At 47.0% G+C, this 25787-nt stretch overlaps 1 protein-coding gene across 5 annotated transcripts in view; it reads left to right on the top strand.

Annotated features, from left to right (window-relative positions):
* The window catches only part of SCAI (suppressor of cancer cell invasion), a 1638004-nt gene that overhangs the window by 1088331 nt on the left and 523886 nt on the right, over nucleotides 1-25787 (top strand). For 3 of the 5 annotated variants that reach the window (XM_077463762.1, XM_077463531.1, XM_077463480.1), the window contains one exon: nucleotides 5453-5491. The exons of the other annotated variants lie outside the window; for them this stretch is intronic. In XM_077463762.1, the coding sequence (XP_077319888.1) occupies nucleotides 5453-5491 (39 nt within the window). The remainder of the gene's footprint in view (nucleotides 1-5452; nucleotides 5492-25787) is intronic. 5 annotated transcript variants of the gene reach the window in all.

The raw sequence follows: 25787 nt of genomic DNA, 5'->3' as shown, positions 1-25787 counted from the left end.
GGGGGCGGAACCGGCACAAATTGTCATGGCAAACATTAAAGCGTCCCACTGATCTAGGCGGCGCGGCGTTACCCGACTTTAACCTGTATTACCTAGCAGCGCAGCTTTCTCACTTTTTTTATTTAGACAAACAGGACAAGGAACGGTATCTGACCCTAGTGTGCTCTTCCTTGTCTGGTATGTACACCCACCCCTTCCAAGTGCTATTTAAAAATCCAGTAGACCCGGAGGTGCTGGGACATTGTTGGGGCCTGCTGCATACTCATTGCAAAATATGGGAATTAGTGGGGCGCAGGCTGGGGCGACCCGCCACACATTTGCATACCCCCTTATGGAACAATCCGGGACTACAAGAACTATTGTCAATACCAGATTGCGGCCTGTGGTTAACCAGGGGGGTGGCATACCTCTCAGATGTTTATAGTAATCAAGTTCTTAAATCTTTCCAGCAGCTCAAAGATGAATTCCACGTCCCCAACCACATGTTCTTTAGATATCTCCAGCTTAGGCACGCCCTTCAAACCCAATTCCGGGACCATCCCCTGAATCTGGAACGTACGGGCATCCTAGATACCTTACTAGGACAGGACCCCTCCAAACTAATCTCCCTCTTCTACAATGACCTTCTCCGTCCCGCAGCAGCTGCTTCTGCATACGCACTGAAAGATAGATGGGTCGAGGACGTGGGGCAGTTGGAGGATCAGGAATGGGAAGACGCACTGAATACCTGCAAAAAGTTGTCTACCAAACTTTCTGATCGCCTGGCACAAATATACATCATTCACAGGGCTTACCCCAAACACATGCAGGTAGGTTAATTGGCTTCTGTCCAAAAATTGTCCCTAGTATATGAATGGGGACCTTGGATTGTGGGCTTCTTGAGGGTAGGGACCGATGTGAGTGTGCAATGTACAGGGATAGGGATAATTGTAGACACTCACTCAGGTTGAACTGGATGGACTGGTGTCTTTATTCAACCTTTCTAACTATGAAACATAACCCCCTCCCGCCTCGCTAAGTTCAACCCGGCCCAGAACCCCAGCTGTCCCAGGTGCAACAGTTCGCCCCGTACTTTCTTTCACCTTTTGTGGTCATGTCCGGTAATACACGACTACTGGTCCCACATAGTTAAGTTCATACACGACGAGATTGGATCCCCCCTGACCCTGTGCCCTAAACAATGTCTATTGGGTATATTCCCGGATCCAGACTTTGACAAGCCCCATATCACTTTCCTACAAGAGGTACTATTTATTGCCAGGTTATTGGTAGCAAGGAAATGGATGAGAAGGAAACCCCTGAGCATGCAAGAATGGATAGCTACCATTTATGGTGTCCTTCCATATAAGAAAGAAATATACGCACACAGGGGCTGCCCAGCTAAATACGGGAAAATTTGGGACATATGGTTAAACAATGCAGCTACTTGCAACGCCATCGCTGACAATCCTTGATCCCAAACGTACTAGCCTTTTAGATTGTCCATCCTCTTTGTTTTTGCCCCTCTTCCCCCTCTCCTCCCCAGGTTTTACGGTGTTGATGGTTTATAGCTCCTTTGTCGTTCTGTCCCAGTGAAGTAATCTACCTCCTACTTATGTGACCCTACTGTCGATTCTGCAATGTACCTTCTCCATCCGTTTGGTCTCTGTTACTCTCTGCTCTTATCCAGCGTACTGTATTTTTGCTTTAACTGCCTACTGTATGTATTTTGTATCCTGTATTTGTGAACCTTCTCAATTCAATAAACACTTTCTTTGTAAAAAAATAAATAAATACGAAGAATATTATTATTATTTTTTTTTTAACGCCCCACCCGGATGAGCTTGCGCGCAGAAGAAAACACATATATGAGTAGCGCCCGCATATGAAAACGGTGGTCAAACCACACATGAGGTATTGCCACCATTGTTAGTGCTAGAGCAATAATTCTAGCCCTAGACCTCCTCTGTAACTCAAAACATGCAACCTGTAGAATTTTTTAAATTTCACCTATGGAGATTTTTGAGGGTAAAAGTTTGACGCCATTCCATGAGCGGGCACAATTTTGAAGCGTGACATGTTGGGTATCAATTTACTTGGCATAACATTATCTTTCACGATATAAAAAAAACTGGGCTAATTTTACTGTTCTTATTTATTTTATTAAAAAAATTTCGATATTTTTTCCAAAAAAAGTGCACTTGTAAGACCGCTGTGCAAATATGGTGTGAAAAGTATTGCAATTTTATTCTCTAGAGTGTTAGAAAAAAAACAATATATAATGTTTGGGGTTCTAAGTAATTTTCTAGCAAAAAAAAAAATGTTTTAAACTAGGGCTGTTACTGATTAAAATGTGTGTGTTCGAGTTAACGTTTTTTTTTTTTTTAATTGATCGACTAATTTCAATTAAGTAGAACGCACATACAGATCCAACTACTTTTTAGCTGGTCTCCTTGCATTGCAACTCTGCATTAGTCAGTGGTAAATGTGGTATACACTATATACAATCACCCGACACTAGTTTTTTTCCACAATCTATGACTTAACTTTTGTAAACAATAGGCTTTTATTGGAACTTAGATATAACAATTGTACAATAATACTAACATTTGTACAGGATTATCATATTAAAATATAGCAAAGTATAATTGAGTTCAGTGGTAGAGTATATTACTAGTAAAACCAACCAAATTGCTTTGTGCTCAGCTGATTATTACATCGATGGTCTATTTAGAAATACTCTGAGTTTATGTAGAAAAATCTATTATTTAGTTTGAAAAGAAGAATGAAATTGTGGGCCTCTGAGAAGTGCCCTTAACCACTTCAATACCCGGCCATAGTCAAATGACGGCCACAGATGGGATCTCCCTTCCTGGGTGGCCATCATATGACGTCCTCGGCTTTCCGCCGCTACTGCGGGCCCCCGGGGGCCCGCAGAGTGTCGATCGGGGATCCGGTGTGTCCCTAGGGACACAGCCGTTTTCCGATGGGGGGTATTGAAGCGGTGGCGGCGAGTGGCGGAGCAGCTTTACCGGCTGTGATCAGTCACAAGCCGGCACTGCATGACAACATCCGGGAGCGCCGTGCACGTGCGCGCTCCCGGAGAGGAGATCAGTAGTGATCGGGGCTGAGGCTGGCTGAAGCTTTCTCCCTAGCTACAGCCCAGCCCCGATCAGTGTAAAAATAGAAGAACACTGGCAGTGGCACCTGCTAGAGTACCCGCCACCAGAGTACCCACCAGAGTACTGCCAAAGTACCTGCCACCAGAGTACCAGCCACCTCACCACCTGCCACCAGAGTACCTGCCAGAGTACCACCAGAGTACCTGTCGCCTCACCACCTGCCACCAGAGTACCTGCCACCAGAGTACCTACAGCCACTATGTCCAGAAAGGTGTACACCCCAGAAGAGGCATACCTAATACTCAGCCTGACCGATGAGAGCAACGGGGAGCTCTCATCGCTTAGTTCTGGTTCCGATTCTGTTTCGGAATATGAGCCCCCTAAAGGCAGCACATCAGAATCCGAATTGGAGGAGGAAGCAGTCCATCCTAAAAGAAGACGGTCTGAGCACCAGGCAGCTACCAGCCAACAACGGTAGACCTCAAGAGGAGAGGCCCAGTACAAGCACTGCTAGACCCCAGGAGGAAAGGCCCAGTGCACGCCAAAGAATTAGGGCCCAAACCCAGCTTCCAGAAGGCTTGGCAAACCCATTGTGGCTGCCTTCTACCACAGGGTCAGCCACGATCCCCCCCTTTTACAGCACAGCCAGGTGTGCAGGTCAATACTGCGGGTTTTTCAGAAATAGATTTTTTTTTTTTCTCCGACTAATTGGTTCAAGGCATTGTGGACCAAACCAACCTTTTTGTCCAACAATTCATTGCAGCCAACCCCAGCTCCAGCTATGCCCGCCCTTTTGAATGGCGACCCCTAACAGCGGCAGAGTTTAAATTGTTTTTAGGCCTAACGCTCAACATGGGGCTTACAAAAAAAATGAAACGCATAAGTATTGGTCGACCAAACCCATCCATCACATGGCAATTTTCTCCTCATTCATGTCCAGGTCCCAATACGAACTTATAATGCGCTTCCTGCATTTTAGTGACAACGCACAGTGCCCCCCCCCCCCCCCCCAATCACCCAAACTTTGACAAACTGTATAAAATCTGCCCTCTAATTATTATTTTTTTTCCAATAAGTTTTCCGAACTTTATGTCTCTGACAAAAATATATGTGTGGACAAATCCCTGGTGCATTTTACAGGCCGGCTGGGAATCCAGCAGTATATCTCTAGTAAGAGAGTGAGGTATGGCTTGAAGCTGAACAAGCTCTGCGAAAGCCCCACCGGTTATGTGTACTCATTCTGCGTGTACGAAGGCAAAGATTCCCAGCTCCAGCCCCCTGAGTGTCCATCCTACATGGGAATAAGTGGAAAAATTGTTTGGGAGTTGGCATTCCCACTCCTCCAAAAGGGTTATCATATTTACATGGATAACTATTACACTAGTCTGCCCCTTCTCCGCCACCTGTACCTAAAAAAAAAAACTTTGGCCTGTGGTACAACAAGGAAATAACAAAAGGGCTTCCCACAGCGTCTTGTCACCACATACATTCAAAGGGGGAAATCGGCAAGACTGAGGAATGAGGAAGTGTTGGCTGATAAGTGGAGGGATAGGAAAGATGTGTACATGATGTCCACCATCCACGATGACACCACAGTGGAACTTCACAGAAGATGTGGTCCCGTTCGCAAGCCTTCCTGCATCAGCGAGTATAATAAATTCATGGGGGGGGTGGATTTAAATGACCAGATGTTGCAGCCCTAACAGAAACACCCACCACCTTCATAAAGTATATTGAAGATATTTTCACTTCCCTGATCTACCAACAAGATTCCCCCTCTGAAAGCATTCGCTCAGATTATGGCAGCAGACTACATGAGCGTCATTTTCCAGACCACATTCCACCATCAGGATCCGGAAGACGACGCCAAAAAAAATATTGGGTGTGCACCAAATAAGGAATTAGGAAAGACACCAGCTTCCATTGTCCCGACTGTCCCTCCCGACCTGGCCTTTGCATCGGACAATGCTTCAGACGATATCACACTCTAAAAACTATTAGCCCCTATTTCTAATACTGCCATTTTCAATTTCCGTCCTGAATATTTCCCTGCTTCAACCAGCTGTATCATTGTCTTCCATGTGAACTGACCCTGGCCTGTTTCTCGACTGCATTGTTTATCCGCCATGTTTCTGCCTTTCAAGTGAACTGACCCTGGACTGTATTGACTATGCCTCTGCCTACTGTCTATTTTTGCCTTTTACCTGCACTGACCTCGGCCTGTTGACCATGTTTTTGCCTGCCCCTTGGATTGATCTTTTACTCTGCTATACAGGGGTCTCACATGTGAGGGGCTCCAGAATAGTGTTCGGAGTTCAGAAAACCAGTTTTTTTTTTTTTTGTGTTCCCAGAACAGGGTCTGGTTGTCCGGAGGCTTCAAAGCGATTTGGGTAAGAGAAGCCTCTACCCCTGTCCCCATTCTTTCCTCACCGATGCCCTAAGCTTGATGGTCCTACCTGCTCCCTGGACAAATACTCTGGCTGTGCTGACCATACCTCTGCCTGCTGCATGTACTATGAACAGGATTCCTGCCTGCTGCATGGACGATCCTTTGATCCTTTTGCTTCTGCTGACCACATCCCTGCCTGCTATCTGGACCAATGCATTGGCTGTGCTGACAACATCTCTACCTGACTATTCCTGCCTGCTGCCTGATTTGCTGTCGCTGTCCATGTTCCTGCCTGCTGCCTGGACCGATGCTCTCCTCTGTGGACCACTGCACTACTAAACCGCAGGTAATCTTTTCTTTACCCTTTGCACAGTAGAATATATTTTGGTTTGTAATTGGTATATACAGTACATGCTATGTGTTAGAAATATGAAGGGCCTTCAACAATGTGATAGGTTAGCAGGAATTTATGTTTGTAATTTATGTCCCTAGAACACCTGACGGTGCTACTTGGATGTTGGGCCTCTGTATGTGGCCAGGCTGTGTAAAAGTCTCACACATGTGGTATCGCCATACTCAGGAGGAGTAGCAGAATGTATTTTGGGGTGTCATTTTTGCTATATAAATGCTATGTGTTATAAATATCTTATAAATGGACAACTTTATGTAGAAAAAAATGGTAAGGAAGATTTTCGGGCTTGCTTTGTCTTCTGGACCCAGGACTTGTTTTCGCAGGTTTCTTACTACTGCTAGCTACGGACTCTGGCCGGCCCCCACTGGCCCCTCCCGGGTCGGGTCGGGTTACACTAGAATTTAGGTTGGCTACTCATCAGCTTGCTTGTTACATTGATAAAGTTGTGTTATTTTGGTTCCCATATTGTCTGAATGCACTGTTGTTCCGTTATTTGTTTTTCTTTTCAGTGTTCCTTTTTCAGGTGGAGAGGTTCACCTTTATCATTGTGGCCTCGTTGGAGGTCATTCTAAATGGGGGCTCGTGTAGGGGGCCCGGTATCATAGGGGCCCACTCTCTGAAGTGCCTTACCTCTTCCCCCTTAGGCCCTAGCTGCCCAGTTAGGCAGTTATACTCCGTTTGGAGACTTAGACTTTCCCCCGCTTTTTTATCTTTCCCTATTTCACACCCCATCTTTACTCCCTCGGGTTCCCTCCCAGTATCTCTTTTCCCTCCCCCCCCCACTCCCTTCCCCTGTCCTCTTGCTCTCCTCTACCAGTGCTCCGGCAGAAGCAGACGGTCTAACGCTAATCTTCCACAATGTCACTAAAATTTATCTCCTGGAACGTGAAGGGGCTGAATGTTCCTGAAAAACGCTCCAGCTGTCTCACAGAGCTCTGGAGACAAAGACCCCCAGATTGTTCTTTTTACAAGAGACCCATTTCCGAGCAGACGGGATACCAAAACTCTACAGTAAGCACTTTCCCATAGCATACCATAGTGCTTCGCCCACCTCCAAAACTAAGGGCACGTGTATCCTCCTTGCTAAATCAGTACCATGGCAGCTGACAGACCTCCAGTCTGATGGAGAAGGAAGGTTCCTCTTCGTCAAGGGTATGGTTGACTCACAGACCTTTACTTTAGCTAACCTATACCTGCCAAACGTGGACCAACTCACGGCACTGGACACGTGCCTGAGCGCCCTAGCCGCGTTCGCTGAAGGCACCTTAATCGTGGGGGGAGACTTCAACCTTACTTTGGATCCCTGAAGGGACTCCTCAGCGGGTTCCTCGGCACTGTCTCAGAGGGCTCGAAACCGAATTAGAGAATTATTGCACTCTCACCGCCTGATAGATATCTGGCGCATTCTTCACCCACAGGAGAGGGACTATACGTTCTTTTCAGCAGTGCATGGCTCATATTCAAGAATAGATCTTTTTCTGATATCCCACAACACGGTCCCCTTAGTTACTGACGCCCGGATTGGTCACATAGCCCTTTCAGATCATGCACCTATCTCAATGGCGTTGGGCCTTCGCCAAGGATCACCCAGGTTAAACAATTGGAAGCTAAATAAGTCACTCCTTAAGGAACCTACTGTTCGAACTGATGTGCTGCGCGAATTGGAGCAGTTCTTTGAAAGCAACAAGGACTACATAAGGGGAATACTCATCAAACATGGGCATAGACTTAAGGTGGCCAAAACAAAAACACTGACAGAGCTGCTTTCCAAGCTGCATGATTGTGAAAAACGCCACAAGTCTCAGCCAAATGGGGCCTTGGAGGCAGAGGTGACTAGCCTCTGGGAGCAAATCAGGGAGCATTCCCTCTTTCAAGCCAAAAATAGGCTTCTATGGATTCGTAGATCCTTCTACGAGCATGGAGATAAATGTAGCAGGTCTCTAGCTAACGCCTTAAGGGTTCGACGCCACTTGTCTTACATCCTGGCCCTATCCTCCGCAGCGGGTACAAAGACGTATGATTCGACGGAGATGGCGGAAACTTTTCGGGGTTTTTATGAAGCCCTTTACAATTTGCACCCTGGTTCGTCGGGAGATCAGCCCCGAGATAGATTAGATGCCATCGAGGCCTATCTTGCATCGGCGAGACTGCCCTCCCTTAAGGAGGAGGAAGTGGAATCGCTCTCTCAGCCTATATCGGTTGAAGAGTTTGTAGCTGCCCTGGCGGAATCGCCTAGGGGGAAAGCACCTGGCCCCGATGGCTTTGCGGTTTCCTATTTCAAGACATTCCAAACCCAATTGGCGACCCATTTCACCTCAGCCTTCAACGCTATACTGGAGGGTCACTCTATACCTTCGGATCTCTTACAGGCCAGCATCTCTGTCATCCCCAAACCGGAGAAGGACCCTCTTCTCTGTTCCAGTTATAGACCTATCTCCCTGCTTAATTGCGACCTGAAACTTTTCACAAAAATTTTGGCGGAAAGACTAGGGCCTATTCTCCAACGCCTAGTTCCCCTGGACCAAGTCGGCTTTATTCATAATAGGGAGGCAAGGGATAATACCACGAGGACGATAGACATTATAGCGGCCTCCAATCGGCTCAAAATCCCCCTCATCTTGCTGTCCACAGATGCAGAAAAGGCATTTGACAGGGTGAACTGGTCATTTCTGCTGGCCACCCTGCGGCGCCTTGGTTTACCTCCAGCCATGTTATCATGGATCGCTGCCATCTACTCGTCCCCCATGGCTACAGTTAAAGTTAATGGAGTGACCTCCAACCCCTTTCGAATCGGCAACGGAACGAGGCAGGGCTGCCCACTCTCCCCCCTCCTTTTCATACTCACGCTGGAATCCTTATTACAGCATATCAGACACAACCCTGATATTAAGGGTCTAGAGACCAATTTGTATCATCACAAAGTCGCTGCTTATGCAGATGACCTGTTATTCTTCATCTCCGAACCGCATATCACTCTACCGGTCCTCTTATCTGAATTACGCCACTATGGCGATCTATCGGACTTCAAATTTAATCTGCAAAAATCGGAAGCATTTAAAGTTTCCTTCCCCCCTAGATTACAAGCATGCATTGGCAGTAATTTTCCATTTCGATGGGCGCCCCAGGCTATCCATTACCTGGGGACTAAGATCCCAGCGAACCCCAATCATATCTACCAACTTAACTTTCAGCCTCTACTGAGAATTTTCTCTTCCTACCTGGAGAGATGGAAGAACCTAGCGGTCTCGTGGTTTGGCAGATGCAATGTTCTCAAGATGAACATAATGCCAAGGTTACTGTACCTCTTGCAAGCCCTACTTGTCAGGATCCCGCAGACCTTTTTTAGAGCCATGCACACAGCCTTCATTAGATATGTCTGGCAAGGTAAACCACCATGGCTCCGAAGATCCTTACTGCGGAGACCTAAACCCAGGGGAGGCGTCGGCCTCCCTGACCCAGCCTTGTACTACACTGCAGCCCATATGAATAGGGTCGTGGACTGGTGTAAGCACTCATCTCATAAACTTTGGGCCCAGCTGGAGAGGGAGGCCGCTCCATTTCCTCTTGAGGGCCTACCCTGGGTTGGATCCAATCTCTCCAGAATGGCACAACCGCACCCACTAATTGAGGCCACATTGAGGGAACTCAATAAGTACTTTACACTGGCGGAAGTCCCCAGCTTCCCTTCGCCCCTGACTCCCATTATAGGTCACCCGGACTTTTTACCTAGTGTTTCCGATAACTCCTTTCGGCTCCACCAAGACCAGAGGCTGATCAGGGCCTCTGCTTTTCGAGGCGCCTCCGGTTGGCGTGACCTCTCTGATGTTTACCCGGGGCTTGAGACTTCCACTCTGGGTAGGTGGAAAATGACGCAACTCAGTCATTTCCTTAAATCCCTTCCGGAAGATGGTGGCTTCCAGAGACCTATAACACCATTTGAGGAGATATGCGTGAGGGAGGGACCGCAACGGAAGTCCCTTTCCTATTCGTACACTATCCTGCTCGAGCATGTATCCCAACATGACCCCCCATTCCTAACTAAGTGGGAAAGGGACCTCAACACACGGTTCACTGAGAATCAAAAGAATCACATACTTATCTTTGCGCACAGGTCCTCCTTATGTAGCAAGTACCAAGAAATCACATATAAAATTGTGACTCGCTGGTAAAGAACACCCACAGTACTGGCAGCCATTTTCCCAGGACACAGTCCGCTGTGTTGGAGATGTGGCACGCAGAATGGTACCTTGCTGCACATCTTTTGGGTGTGCCCAACCCTGGCTCCTTATTGGAGACAAGTTCTAAAGATTACACATAAGCTTACTGGTGTCGCCCTCCAGGACAACCCGGCAGCAGAACTCCTAAATTTGACTGACCGCAAAGAAGTTTCGCAAGTCTCTCCTGAGACACTTCCTGAGTGCGGCCAGGGCATGCATCCCCAGCGCGTGGAAGCAACAGTCCCCACCAGCAGTGTCACAGTGGTTTGGGAGGATCTGCGACATCTACCGAATGGAGCAACTCACGGCTGCCATGGGAGATAGGGAGGAGGAACACAACACCCGCTGGAGGCAGTGGAATCTCTTCCGTTTTTCGGGAAGAATATAGGGATTATATGTGAATCTTCCATTTGGAGACCGTCTGCCCTGCCGGAGTCCCGCACCCTTCCCCCCTGGTCCCCCTGTTATGTCCGTCTCTGTCTGCCCCCTTCCCTTTCTCTGCTCTACAAATTTCCTTCATCTCCCCCCCCCCCTTTTTTTTTTTTTTCCCCCTTCCCTCTTTCTTGTTCCTTCTACCCTTATACTTTTTGTATTAATTAAAATTCTTGTGATTGCCGGAACCTTCTGATAATAGTCCCAAATCTCCCTTAACAATACATGGATGCCATTTGGAAAACTCTGAGGGTACCCTACTCGTATGGGGGAGAGCCTCCCTTTACGGATACTACCGCCTACTTTCCCCAAGTAGTTTAGGATTTGCCACAGAGGTTGGCTGTGAGAAGAGATAAGCCAGTATCTTGGGGCTTCACTAGGGTGTTTCAGTAGATCTGCATCTTCAGTAGAAGATGCAGCTTACTTATGTATTAGTATAGCTTGATTAGCTTTGTGCTCTGTACAAACTTGAGAGAACTTGGGACACTTGTATGTTTTCAGACTTTTTGTATTTTCTGCAATCCTTAAATAAAAAAATAAAAAATAAAAAAGTGCGATAGGTTGTCATCAAATGAAATGTGCAATTTATGCTTGTAGAATGCCTGACGGTGCTACTTGGATGTTAGACCTCTGTAGGTGGCCAGGCTGTGAAAAAGTCTCACACATGTAGTATCACTATACTCAGGAGTAGCAGCAGAATGTATTTTGGGATGTCATTGCAAGTATGCATATGCTGTGTGAGAGAAATAACTTGTTATTATACCAATTTTGTGCAAAAAAAAATAAAATAAAAAAAAATATAATTTTCCCAAGAATTGTGGGGAAAAATTACAACTTCCCAAAACTCACCATGCCTCTTACTAAATACCTTGGAATGTCTGCTTTCCAAAAAGGGGTAATTTGGGGGGTATTTGTACTTTCCTGGCTTGTTAGGGTCTCAAGAAATTAAATAGGCCTTCAGTGCATCAGGTGTGATCAGATGTGATAATTTTTGAATCATTTGCACCATAGCTTTTAGACGCTATAACTTTCACAGAGACCAAATAATATACAATTAATTGGGTTATTTTTACTAAAGATATGTAGCAGTATACATTTTGGCCCAAATTTAGGAAGAAAAATGTTTTATTTGCAATATTTTACAATAGAAACTAAAAAAAAAGTTTTTTTTTTTTTTTTTATAATTTTTTCGCTTACATTGCAAAAAATAAAAAACCCAGCGGTGATTAAATACCACCAAAACAAAGCTCTGTTTGTGAGAAAAAAAATATACAAATTTGGTTTGGGTGGAGTGCAGCATGACTGAGTAATTGTCATTCAAAGTGTGAGAGTGCTGAAAGCTAAAAATTGGTCTGGTAAGGAAGGTGTATAAAAGCCCTGTATTGAAGTGGTTAAAAGTATAGAACAGAAATGAAAGAAAAGAGAAGGAAAGAAGAAGAAATAAAAATGGGAGAAGAATATTGATCGCAATTCTTTATACTTTAAAGGTTTATCTCTGTGTGAAAGTGGCATAAGAGTTAGAGTATTTAAAGATGATCCACGGCTGCCATGATGTATTGAATTTTTCTGTATTCTCTTGTGTTGTTGCCCTGATCTCCTCCATGTCTTTGAGGAGCTGTATCTCTTCCAGCCACTCTTTTGATTGTGGGTGCGGTGGTGTCTCTCCAGTGCCTCGGTATCACTGTTTTTGCTGCTGTGATTAAGAATCTGGTCAAGGAGTTTTTTTTTTTGTATTTTCTCAAGGTGCAATTGGTAATATTTATAAGACAGCAAGCAGCTTCTAAGTGGATTTTTGTTTTTGTAATGTGTTTTATAATCTTGCTTACTTGGATCCAAAAGGGTTTAATCAAATCACATTCCCACCAGATATGGTAGAGAGTACTTTCTTCCTGGTTGCAGCGCCGGCAATGTCCAGAAACTGTCGAAAACCATTTGTGTAATTTGTTTGGAGTTATGTACCAATTTCTTCTGTTCAAAGATATTATATAGAGCCATCCATTCCCAAAGGAAAATCTGGATTTGATGTCAGTGGGGTTAGTGGCCCTAGTGAGGAAGTGAGTGGGTGTTTTTTAATGATTGTTTGTAGGTTGTTTACTGTTGCCCTTATGAGGGGGTGGTGTTTTAATTGTTTCGGGCACATGTTCTAAGGTATCCATGGGGTGTGTGATGTCGGGATAGGTCCTATGTTGTTTTCCAGTCCCACCCAATCTTTATTCTCTTTGGGGCAAGTCCAATCAATGATTCTAGTTAGTTGTGTGGCTAAATAATAATTTTTAAAATTAGGAAAACCCATGCCTCCATTTTGTTGATTCATAGTAAGTAGGTTTAGACTGATTCTAGGTTTTTTGGAGGCCCAAAGGAATTTTCTTAACAGAGTATGTAGTGATTTAAAGAAATTTGAGGGTAGTAGTATGGGTATTGTTTGGAAAAAGTATAGTATTCTGGGTAGAATTGACATTTTAATTATGGCTGCCCTACCGAACCATGAGAAATATTTCAGTGTCCATTTATAAAAGGTCTTTGTTAATACGTACAAAAAAAGGGAAGTTTGGGACTTTAAATGAAGCACTTGGATAGTAAACGACAAAGATTTTTCATTGGACCATATTAATTTATTTAATTGAATGTTCAAAAGAACTACTCATTATAAATAAGTCCAATTGATGATATATATAAAAAAATAACAATACAGAAGAAACATAGTATATAACATAATGTATAGTATCCACATATAGTCATACATATCAGTAATAAATAGGTTAGATAAGTTATATGGCAGAGTGGTGCCCATGACCAATATGTCCGACATCGACACATGTATGCACATGATAGAGAAGCATCCCATAAATATAAACAAGATTTGTAATAAATGGTCAAGGACTTCTAAATAAATAATTAAGAACTTATGAATGTGGTTTCGTATACAGGTATAGCCCAAGCATCAAAATATAAAGCTCGACGCGTTTCGTGGGTATCTCCCCACTCATCAGGAGCAGATGCTACCACAGAGTTTCTATAAAAAATAAAATAAAATAAATTATACAAATAATATACCGACCAATAAATTAGGATAGTAAATTCATAAAAATATGTTATGGATAAATAGTTTGGTTAGGGCAGACTCACCAGTCCAGGCGTCAAATGCAACGCACAGCGGTGGGCGTCGGGCGGGCCAGGGACAAAAACCAACTATGCGGGCACTGAGGCGGCAAATAAATGGATACGGTATCTGGCACAGAAGAAGTGTATCAGCATGAAAAAGTGTACTGAAATAGTGTTAATACAAAAAAAAAAAAAAATGAAAAGTGAAAAATAAGTCCACAGCAAACTTCACTAGATGATGCACACAGAGCAGAGTGAGAGTAAGTGGTGGTGTACAAAAACGACTGACATATTAAGAACAAAGAAGGTATGGGAGGGTAGGAAAGGATATGTGTGTGGGAGTATGAGTGCATGGAATATGGTAAATGTGAGAATGAAGAAGTAAATGTGAGTGGTAATGAATAATAAGGGATAATTAATTAACAATGAACAAAGGATATGTCAGTGAAGATGGAAAAATATTTGTTAATATTTGTTAATATTTTCTAAAAGTGGTTGAAAGTTAGCTTTATACATTGAATCTAGTTTTTGGGTCAATTGTACTCCCAAGTATGTTAGGGATATTTTTTCCCATTTGAATTTTCAGTTGTTTTTTTTTTTTTTTTTTTTTTTTTTTTTTTTGTAATTCCTTTATTGAATGCAAGAAATAACAGGCACATGGACAACAGTGATAAAACAGACATAGTTCCAAAACATAAACATCTTGATAACACCTGGGTGGGAGATATAGAGACCATCCCAGACTTAGGCTTAAACATAACATGAAAGCATTCCCGGACAGGGGGCTAAATTCCCCTCTAAGACCTCTGACACCAATAGGCAATATGAACCCACCCAGGTGAGCGGTAATCATCGCATGGCCATGCAGTACAGTGAGATGCACAGTTTTTTGGTTATTTTATAAAGAAAGGGAAGAGGAGGGAGGTGGGCGATGGGCCGGGCCCCTGGCGGGCAGAGCTTACACTATTAAGAACTAGTCATTTCCGGGGAGGCCCACAACCCACCTCGTCCTACATAGACTAGCCGGCAAAATCTAACTGTGAAAGAAAAAGGACTGAGTAGGTGAAGAAATAGAGGGGAAGGGGTTGTTGAAGAAAGGGACTACAAGGGTGGACAAGTGGAAGGAGGGTCAGAGAGAAAGGGAGAGGGACCAGAACAGAGAGACAGAACAAGTATAGGAAGCAAAAGGAGACTCCAGGCAGGATGAAGCAAAACCTGACACAAAAAAAAGAGCAGAATAGTGACCGTGGGTGTCACCCGTCCGCAGGGGGGGGGATCCAGGAGCCAAAGAATAGAGACATTCTCTCAACGGGCATCCATAGCCACCACCCGGAGGTAAGCCTCAGTGTAGGTGAAATGTTGCCATGGTCTCCAGATCTCACGAAAGGCCTCCTCCCTGTTATGAAGCGTCGCTGTGAGGTCTGCCATATCTCTTAATTTGTTCACTTTAGAGAACCATAGAGACTTAGCCGGTGGGTTCTCCGATCTCCAGCACAAAGGGATGCAGGCCTTTGCCGCATTCAGCAATTGAATAGTCAAAGAATTCCTATACCTTTCAATGGATCGCTCCGACAGGTGCAGCAGGCAGGCCGCAGGGTTCCCCTCTAGGGAGACACCTGTCAGATGACCGATCGTGTCGGTCACCTCACGCCAGAAGGGGACCAGCTTGGGACAGGCCCAAAAGACATGCAACATGGTTCCCTCCGCCTCCCCACAACGCCAGCAACAATCAGGCATCTGAGGGAAGATGCGATGAAGAACGGATGGAACCCTATACCACCTGGTTGTGATTTTGTAGCACGTCTCCTGGACTTGTGTGGCCATAGAGGATTTCTGCGCAAAATTGAGAATTTTCTGCTGTTGATCTGGAGTAAAGTGAGTGCAGAGCTCCGCCTCCCACTTAGCCACGAATGGGGGGACATACCCCTCAGCTGGACGGATCAGTGCAGAGTAAAGAAGCGAGAGGCAGTGCCGCACCGGTTCCCCCCGATGGCAGATCAGCTCCAACTCCGTGAGGGGGCGGGAGATGCCCGGCGTCCGCAAACAGTTACGCAAGAAATTCCGCAATTGCAGGCCGCTCCAGAAGTCCAGTGGCAGGTCCACTGCCCGTGTCCCCGCCTCTGGAGTAAGTCGACCATCCGGGCCAATAAAGTCACATAACCACCACCTGTCGCCCATCTGCAGATGAAGGAAGCAGGGACTCTGGAAGCCCGGTATGAAATCCGGGTTGCCCAGGACTGGCACCATAGGGGAGGGCACCGGGGACACAGACGAGCTCCGAAAGGCCTCCCTCGCCACCCGCAGGGTACCACCCAGTGTGGGGTGATCTATGGCCTGCTCCCGATCGTGTCCCCGGAGTCTTCCCCCTCCATGGTCACCCAATGCTTCGCCCCCGCATGACAGTGCCAGTCCATCAACCTGGTCAGGTGAACTGCCCTGTAATATGCTTTCACGTCTGGAAGACCAACTCCACCCCTGTGCTTAGGCAGGTGCAGAAGTTGTAATCTAAGACGTGGTTTCCGGTGTGACCAGATAAAAGCACGGAACAGGGAATCTATCCGCTTGAAAAAGGTGGGAGGGAGGTAAATGAGCAACGCCTGTAACAGATACAGAATTTTCGGCAACAGAGTCATCTTAAGAGCACTGCACCGGCCAAACCACGTCAGCGTTAGTGAATGCCAGTACAGGAGACCTCGTTTAATTGACCTTAACTGCCGCAGTGGGGCTTGAATAGAGGGACAAAACCCAGTGGAGCATGGAGTGGCGCAGTCCGATATGTTCCAGGGTCGCTCGGTCGCTTAGAGGTTCTGGCTGCATGGATCAAGTTGAGGAAGCTAATGGTGTTGTCCCGGGGTTCACGCCCCGGGACAAACCCAGCCTGGTCCTTGTGAATAAGGCTAGTAATGTGTGGGAGCAACCTGTTCGCTAAAATTCTGGCAAAGAGCTTCAGGTCTGTATTTAACAGTGCGATCGATCGGTAGTTTCCACAGCACAGTGGATCCTTCCCTTCCTTGGGGATGAGGAAAATATGAGCCCTGAGGGCGTCCACCGGAAAGGAATTGCCTTCGGTGAGGGAGTTGAGGGCAGTGACCAGGGGCTTCCCCAGTATCCCAAAGACGGTCTTATAGTATGTTGGCGTGAAGCCATCGGGGCCTTGAGCCTTCCTAGGCTTCGACGCTGCCAGTGCCGCCCCCAGCTCCTCGACTGAAATGGGTTCCTCCAACTCATCCCGCACCTCCCGAGGGAGGGCATACCCGAATCAGCTAAATACGACCGAGGGGCCAAGCCCTCCATATCATGGGAGTCAGGAGCAGGCGGCCCTTTCAGGTTGTAGAGGCCTTCATAATAGGCCTGAAACTCGGCCGCTATGTCCTCTGACGCGCTCAGTTTCTGACCAGACGCCGACTTAATATGGGGAATGTAGGGTGGACCCCGCAAGGCCCTTGCCAGCAAGGACCCAGGTTTGTTAGAGTACTAAAACATAGTCCGCCGGGCCCAAGCCAGCTTTTGCTTAGTCTTCTGAAAGAGAAGAGAGCGCGGTTCTTCACGGGCCTTCAGAAGGTCCTGAAGAACAGCCCGTGCCAAGTGCGCCTTGTGCTGAGTCTCCAGCCTCCGGATCGTGGCCAGGATTTCTTCCGTGCGCTGCATCCTCTCCCGCTTAAGACGGGGCCCCTACCTTCATCAGCACACCCCTAATCACCACCTTATGTGCCTCCCATACAGTAAGGGGGTTAGCCACCGAGGCCCCATTAATAGAGAAGTACTCTCGCAACGCAGTCTAGATCTCCAAGCGAGTATCCTCTGACTGGAGCAAGGCCTCATTGAGCTTCCATGACGGCGGGGGACGTGACATCGCTCCCAACTGAAGGGTTAGGTGGACCGGCGCATGATCAGAAAACGAGATAACGTCGATGGAGGTGGACACCACCGTGGACAGATCCCTATGCGAAACCAACAAATAGTCCAACCGAGAGTATGTATGATGCACCTGCGAGAAAAAAGTATAGTCTCTGGTTTGCGCGTGCAGCAACCGCCATGGATCAACCAGGCGCAGCGCCTGGAGATCCATTTTCAGCCGCCTCAAGCGCGCGTACGACAAGTGGGAGGCCCCCCTAGAGACATCGACAGCAGGGTCCATGGCAAAGTTAAGATCCCCGCGAAAGACCAGCAGCCCTTCTGCAAACTCCAGCAACTCAGGGATAAGACTCTGCAAGAACTGCTCATGATCAGTGTTCGGGCAAAGGTGACCTGCCTACCAAAAACTGTCCCCTTGAGAAAGATAAAATGGCCCTGTGCATCCGTCCGCTGTGCCTCGAACGACCATGGAACAGATTTAGCCACTAAAATACTCGCCCCCTTTGATTTGGAGATCGGAGAAACACTGTGGTAAGCCCGGGGGAAGGCCCCATTGGTAAGTCTGGGTGTGCAACCCGCGCAAAAATGCATCTCTTGTAAAAATGCCACCTGCGTCCCACCTTTACGCAGATTCGTCAACAGCTGTGATCGCTTCTCTGGGGTATTGAGGCCCCGCACATTCAGAGAGGTGACCTTAAGGAGACCCATCCCACCGCACTGGAGACCAACGGCAAGGGAGCTCACAGATCCCCGACCCACAGGCCCCCCCCACGACACGGGATCAACCCACAGAAGCACTGGAAGAGAGTGGGTGGAAACTACAGGGGGAGAGGGAGGAGAATAAAAGAAAAGGGGGGAAGAGAGGAGAAGGGGGATCACCGGGAGAAGGGAAGAAAAAGAGTGGGGGAAGAAGGGGCAAGAGAGAGAGGGACCGGAGAGGAGGGGGGGAAAGGAGGAAGGAGGAAGGAGAATCGACGGTGATCGCTACTCAAACTTGTAGCCCTTCGATTGGGCACACTAGGTGTCCTCACCAGGGCCTACCCTAACGGGGGGGGGGGGGGGGAAGAACGCTGAGATTCCCGATGATGTTCAATCGAGAATCCGTAAAGAGACAAAGCTCACATTACATTGGAGATGCAGGAGACTAGCCAATAAGAACTAAAATCTGGAAAAATACATGGCAAACATAACATTAACGTATGCAAACATAACAGTTGGCAACAGTAGCATAACATATCATAACCGGCCACCCAGGGCACTGTCCCAGGTCCCCTTACAGGGACCGGAGACAGTGAGGCAGGTGCGGCCCAAACAGAGCAGGGAAATTCCCCTTGTGGTCAGCAATCTGGGGATGATCGGTAAGTCCACGCCCACGGCAGTATAGGTAGGGGGGTGACTCCTAAGACTTCAGTCAGCTACAATTGCAATTGGGGGGGGCAAGAGGGGCGGAGGGAGGGGCCAACGCCCCAAAACCTGCCGGGAGAAGCCCGAGTATAGTAGGGTGATTGAGAGCACCATGGAGGAACCAGGGACACCCCAACTACCGGCCAACGGGGGGAGAGGGAAAGATCACAGGGCCTCTAGCTACGCCGTGGGCGGGTGGACCCACCCATCTCCCCGCAAACCCCCCCCCACCCCCCACCGAAGGTACAGCCCCCCCCCCCCCACACCCCCCACAAACCCCTCCCAACACAAAAGAGCAGCCTCACCCCCAGGCAAACAGCTAACAGGGGATACGTGGGAAAGGACATGTAATATAAAATACAATAACATCCCGCAGTTCATTTCTTATAGAGTCATGGGCACAGAGGAATGAACTGAGTAGTACAGTGGCAATGAAAAAGGAGTTCAGCTGCTTACCCAACCCCGGACAGGGGTAGGATCAGTCCTCAGGAGCCAGTGGATGCCGTCTAGTGTCCTCTCTGCTGGGTGCACGAGAGCGAGGACGACGCACCCGCTGCGGTCTTGGCAAAGGTGGTCCGAGCGCCTCCTGGGAGAGCAGATAGTCAAACCAATTTGAAACCGAAACGGCTGGCTTGCCAAGAAACTCGAAGAGGGTCGGCAACTGATCAGGCGAACAAAGAAAAAACTCTGCTCCCCTCCTGCGGATGATTAGATGAAAGGGGTGGCCCCCATCGGTAGGTGGCTTCGGCCGTTCGGATCACCTCAAGAAGGGGGTGCATAAGGCCCCGCATGGCTCTTGTTTGCCTGGAGACGTCTGGGTAGATCCTAATGAGAGCTCCATCAAAGTCAATAGGGCCCCTTTCCCATGCAAGGCGTAGGATTTCCTCCTTTACAGTAAAAAAGTGCACTCTGCATAGGACATCGCGGGGCAGGTCCGCGGCTCCTGGGTCCCTGGAGGCTGACGGGGGCCACTCTGGGGCCCGGAATCCGGTGAACCTGGTCTAGCTCTAAGTCAGTACCTGGGGGCTTCCCGAGGACCTGGTTCAGCAGGGCCACCACTGTAGCATGTAGGTCAGGTCCCATGGTCGCCTCCGGGATGCCCCGGAGGCGCAGATTGTTCCTCCGGCTCCTGTTTTCGCCATCATCTACACGGAGTTGCATCTCAATCAGGTGTCGCTGCAGGGCTTGCTGTCCACACTCAAGGGCAGCCAAGCGGTTCTCCGAGGAAGAGCTGGAGGCCTCCAGTGCGGTGACCCGTTCATCGACAGTGTCCACTTGCTGGCGCAGGTCGTGGAGTTCGCGAGACAGGGCACTGACTATGGAAGCTGCCATCTCCTGCAGGTCCTGCTTGGACGGCAGGCCTGCCACTAAGTCCCGCCAAGAGCCATCCGCTCCAACCCCCGTGTCCCCACCGCCTGTTAAACTGCAGGGAATGTCCATGTTTGGAGAGGCCTGTGAGGTAGGTGTGGGGACCAGGGGAGATGATCCTTCTGCTCGGGGTGGGTCTGGACGGGATGTAGCTGCCCCCGCTGTGCCACTTATCCCCTGCGTAGTGGTACCTTGAGAGGATGAAAGACGCTGTGGCGCCATCTTGGCCGGTGTGGCGGGGGAGGTGAGCCCGTGCTGGCAAAGAAAGTAATTGCTAATGCCGTGTCCTGGCGGTGTCCCCGAGCCCCGCCGGTGTCTGCTCGCTCCTGGCATGTATTTTTCACCGCGTCTGGCGAGTCTGTGGCCGGTTCTCTGGCTAGCTCCTGCAGAGCTCCAAACAGCGTGTCCCCACATGTCCATCCTTATGCCACGTCCCCCAGGACGGCTACGTAGCAGGGCAATGTTCACTGTAAGAGGCCGGACCGGCCTCTAAGCACTCCCGTGGGCAGCGGCCTCAGGAAAGGCCGGGGATCCTCAGGCCTTACTAGGCCGCACCGGGCCGGAGCCTGCCGCGTCTTCCCCGAGCGATGTACGGGCCCAGAACCACCCCCGGAGTGTCTCCTATCAATAGATGTGTGGCAGAGGGGGATGGATGGCAGTCTCTTACCTGCCCGAGCGGCTCGATGTAGCGCTGGCCGGGAGGCCTCAGGGAGGCAAGATGGCGGCGGTCGGTGCCGATTCTCCCGGAGGATCCGCAGGAGGTCGCCGACCAAGAATCCCCGCAATAGCCACCTGGGGTGAAGCAGGACAGAGTCCCGGACCCGATGGTGTGGGTCTCGGGTGAAGAATATGACAGCGGAGGTGCGGATGGCGGCGGATTGCTCCGTGGGTCTCAGGAGCCAGCCTCAGACACGTCCGCCACCATGCATGTCAGGCCACACCCCCTTCAGTTGTTTTTTGTGTTTAGTGTGGTTTCCGGAAGTGTCAGATTCAGTGTTTCAGATTTTTGGTAATTGATTAAGAAATTTGATATACATAGCTATATTGGAAAAATATGTTACATAAATTGGGCATGGTGATGTGTGGTTGTGATATGAAGAATAATAAATCATTAGCGTATGCTGCGCATTTGTATATTTTGTTTTTGACATTGAATCCATGAAGGTCAGGTATTTTGTCTACAGTGTGAATTAGAGGTTCTAGGGTGAGAATGAATAGTAGGGGCTATAGTGGGCATCCCTGTCTCATCCTATTTTGAATCTTTACTTTGTCAGATAATGTTCCTTTTATTTTAATTTGTGCTGTTAGGTTGTAGTACAAGGTCTTTATCCAAGTTAACATGTGTGTTTTTAGTCCGATATGGGAGCATGTGGCAAATAAGAAGTCCCATGACACTCGGTGAAAGGCTTTCTCTGCATCGCTTGATAGTAACATGCCTTCATTTTTATCTACGTGTGTTTTATGTATGAGATTCATGGCTTTTATTACATTATCTTTGTCTTCTCTGCCAGGCTTGAATCCCACCTGTTCTGGTCCTATTAGTTGGTTCAATAGTGGTCTTAGTCGATTGGCTATTATTTTTGCATGTATTTTCAGGTCGAGGTTAAGTAGGGAGATTGGTCTGTAATTGGTACAGTCTGTTGGGTCTTTATTTGGTTTGGGCAATACTGTTATATGTGCTCTCAGTCTTCAGGAATAGCATGTGGGTTCTTTAGTGAGTTCAGTGTCTTGAGGTGTGGTATCAAAATGTCGGAGAAGGTCTTGTAGTAATGGGCTGTGAGGCCATCTGGTCCTGGGCTTTTCCCTGATTTAAGAGATTTAATAGCTTTGGTTAGTTCACGTTCTGTTATTGGTTCCTCTAAAGCTTGTGTATCTATGTCGTTCAGAGTGGGGATGCTGCTATCTAAGGAATTGTGATTTATTTCTGTTCTTGATCCTGTAAGGTCTTTGGGTTTATGTGAGGGTGGTAGGTTATACAAATCTGTATAGTATTCTTGGAATTGATGGGCAATCTTTTGGGTATCATTAGTTATTTGATTTTGTTTAATTTTAATGGCCAATATGTTTATGGATAGCAAGGTTTCTTTCAGTGCTTTTGCTAAAAATGTACCCGATTTGTCTCCATGTTCGTAGAAGAACCCTTTTCTAGAAAAGAGTATCTTTTGGGCTTTAAAGTTCATAATGGACTGTAGTTTTTTTTCTGTAAATCTAGTAGGGCCGTGGCTGTTTCAATCGCTAAAGATTGTTTATGTTTGGATTCCATATCTCTTATGGCCTGTGTTAAAGCGGGGTTCCACCCTAAAGTGGAACCTCCGTTGATCGGAACACTCCCCCCCTCCGGTGTCACAATTGGCACCTTTTAGGGGGGAGGGGGGTGGAGATACCTGTCAAAGACAGGTATTTACACCCACTTCTGGGCATAGACTCCCGTGGGAGTCTACGCCATTTCCTGTCCTGCCGCGCTGTCTGCTGGGACACACACGGGTCTCAGAGACAGCGTGGACAATTCCTATTGCGCTGCGCGACTCGCGCATGCGCAGTAGGGAACCGGGAAGTGAAGCCAATTTGCTTCACTTCCTGATTCCCTCACCTAGAATGGTGGCGGCAGCAGCCGAGAGCCGAGCGATCGATCGGCCTCGGCTGCCGGCATCGCTGGAACCCGGGACAGGTGAATGTCCATTTATTAAAAGTCAGCAGCTGTAGTATTTATAGCTGCTGGTTTTTAATAGTTTTTTTGTAGGTGGAATCCCTCTTTAAGACCATCATTTATTTTTTTGCTTCACTTTTTTGCAGCCCCCCAGCCTGATAAATTCTCCTTGGACCACGCATTTATGGGCTTCCCATATGTTCACAGGCAGTATCTCTTCTGACTCGTTTTCTTTAAAATTAAATGTAATTGTTTCTGATATTTTGCTTGTGTCTGCCATATCAGTTAGCAGGGAAGGATTTGACCTCCAATTTGTAGTTCCAGGCCTTCTGACCTTTCTATGCAAAGTCATTGATACGGGTGCGTGGTCCGAGTTTTTATTCCAATCTTGGCTGATTGTAAGAGTGGCAAATCTCTTTCTGAGATAAAGATATAGTCTATTCGTGTGAATTTGTTGTGTAATGCCGAGAAGTGTCAGGTCACCTTGAGGCGAGGTGACAGATGCACACCGTAGGGATCAGGAGTGCACTGCAAGGTTGTGGACCCTACGGCGGACTGCTGCGGACGGGAGACAGATCCCACTGGGGTTAGAGCCTAAGATTCCCCGGGGCGTGGTGTCTAAGAGCCAGCAGGTGTTCACCAGCGCCTCCTAGTGGTGAGGATGGACTTGGCTGCAACTGGCTCCAGGTTGCGACCCCCAGGGTCCCCCAGCTCCCACCCACAGTAGACAACAGGAGGATAGGGATAGTGAGGGACAAAGCCAAGGTCGGGGCCACAAGCAGACAGGAATAGTCAGGGATACGCCCAAAGGTCAGGATCACAGGCAAACAGGGATCGTCAAGGACACGCCAAAGTCGATAACGGAACAACAGAAGAGCACACGGTAGGTAACAGGAAGCTAACACACAAAGGAATACACAATGGTTGATCAGCACTGTTGGCTTGCAGTGCACAGGTTAATATAAGGTTCCCTGATAGGGCCTGGGGTGGAGCCATGCTTAGAGGAGAGGTTAATAAAAACCACCAGGTGGAAGTGGCTGACCTCTTAGTCTGAACACACGAGGGGGGGTAAGCAAACAGGAAGATCACTGCATAACTATGACAAGAAGTATGTAAAATCATTCTCTGAAGGGTTGCATGAGCGCCATGAATCTATTAATGTGAGTGAGGCAAGGAGTATTTTGATTTTCCTTAATTTTTTATATGACACGCTGGATTTACCATCTGATGTGTCTTGTAAGGGATTCAGTGCTAGATTGAAATCCCCTCCAAGCACAATACAACCCGTCACAAAGCTTTTCAATTCATCAATTACTCGTTGGCAAAATGTAATTTGTGTGGAATTAGGAAAATATACATTAGCCAGCATAATTGGAATCCCTGCCCAATATCCTTTAAGGAAGATATATCTCCCTTCTGCATCTGTCAGTTGTTGTGAATGGTCTGAGTTTTTTGTGTAGTAGAATGAAGTCTCCTTTGGTTTTGGATGAGGAATTAGTTGCGTGAAACACTTGTGGGTAATGTTTGTCGTGCAATTTGAGTATGTTACCTGTCCTGAATTGAGTCTCCTGGAGAAACGCCACCGCTGGTTTGACTTTATGTAGTTCTCGGGGTAACAATATTCTTTTTTCTGGTGTATTCAGGCCTCTGACATTGTGAGATATTATAAAGGAATGATTGCTAGTCGTTGTATATGACATTATAATATATTTGATGTTATGACTTATTTACTTATACAAAGAACTGTGGATATTCTGAAATCAAATGAAATTATTTAAAATAAAAATAATATATATATATAGAAATAGAGAGAGAGGAAAAGAGAAAAGGTGGGAAAAAAGAGGGAGAAAGTTTTAGTAACTGTCTAGATGAGTGTCACGTAAGATGAGAAGTACTAACACGTCTCCAGGTATTAGCCTAGGGAGAGTAATGTGGTGGATGTGTGTTGGTAAATGCCAACCTACATCCACTGGTGGGAGCAATGTGAGGTAGTCACTATACGGGATCAGGGGTAACAATATCTTAAAACCTGATCAGATAATTGGTGTAATTACTATAGAGAGTGTGGACTCCCGTGACTCAGTTTATAGCATATGTAGATACAATGAATCATACCCCTTCCAGCCGTTGGGGCAGTATCATGAGTTTAAAGTAAACTTGTAACAATGTAGAGTAGTGGTGTATAGCAACATCCATGCACCACTCCTCTATCAAATCCATTTCTGAACTTACAGACGTTCCCCAACGCAGTTAAATCTTATAAAAGTGGGCAAGTGTCTGTACTACTGAACTAATTAAAGTAACAATTTGTAAGTAATTCTGGCGTCTGGTTGTTCCTCGAGGAGTAACTTATGTCTCCAAAGGGGCACGCCACACAAGGCATCAGTATACATCTGTCATAATGTTACAGAACTGTCTTAATTATTGACAGTCTGGTAGATTCACGAGTCAATTGGGTGAATGTCTTCCCGAAGGCTCGCAACTGACCATGACTATAGTGAGTTTATCTTCCATCTATAGATTTTACAAAGTATATTTAGGTGTTTCAATAATGTTAGACATGTCTTGATCTTAGCCTTTAAATTGGTCTCCTTCTTTAAAAGTTTATGTATTGTATTCAAACTGACATAAAGTTTGATATCAGGTAAGAGAATGGTGGACAATGAGTAGAAGAGACTGGAGTTCTATATTGATGCATCTCACACATTGTTCTTCAAGTTCATGTTATGAATGAGACATACTGTATAACCTGAGTAATGAGTTGCTTTATGCTGTACCAACTTTCATTATGAAGTGTCCCTCTTATATAAGAGGTTCTTTATGAAAGCACGAATATATAAAAATTCAACATTTGTGCTAA

The sequence above is a fragment of the Lithobates pipiens genome, unplaced genomic scaffold (assembly GCF_037356315.1).
Source record: "Lithobates pipiens isolate NorthernLeopardFrog02 unplaced genomic scaffold, aLitPip1_a1.2 Scaffold_1, whole genome shotgun sequence".
Classification (NCBI taxonomy): domain Eukaryota; kingdom Metazoa; phylum Chordata; class Amphibia; order Anura; family Ranidae; genus Lithobates; species Lithobates pipiens.
The sequence above is the reverse complement of the archived record's forward strand: the minus strand, read 5'-3'. Positions and strand labels throughout refer to the sequence as shown.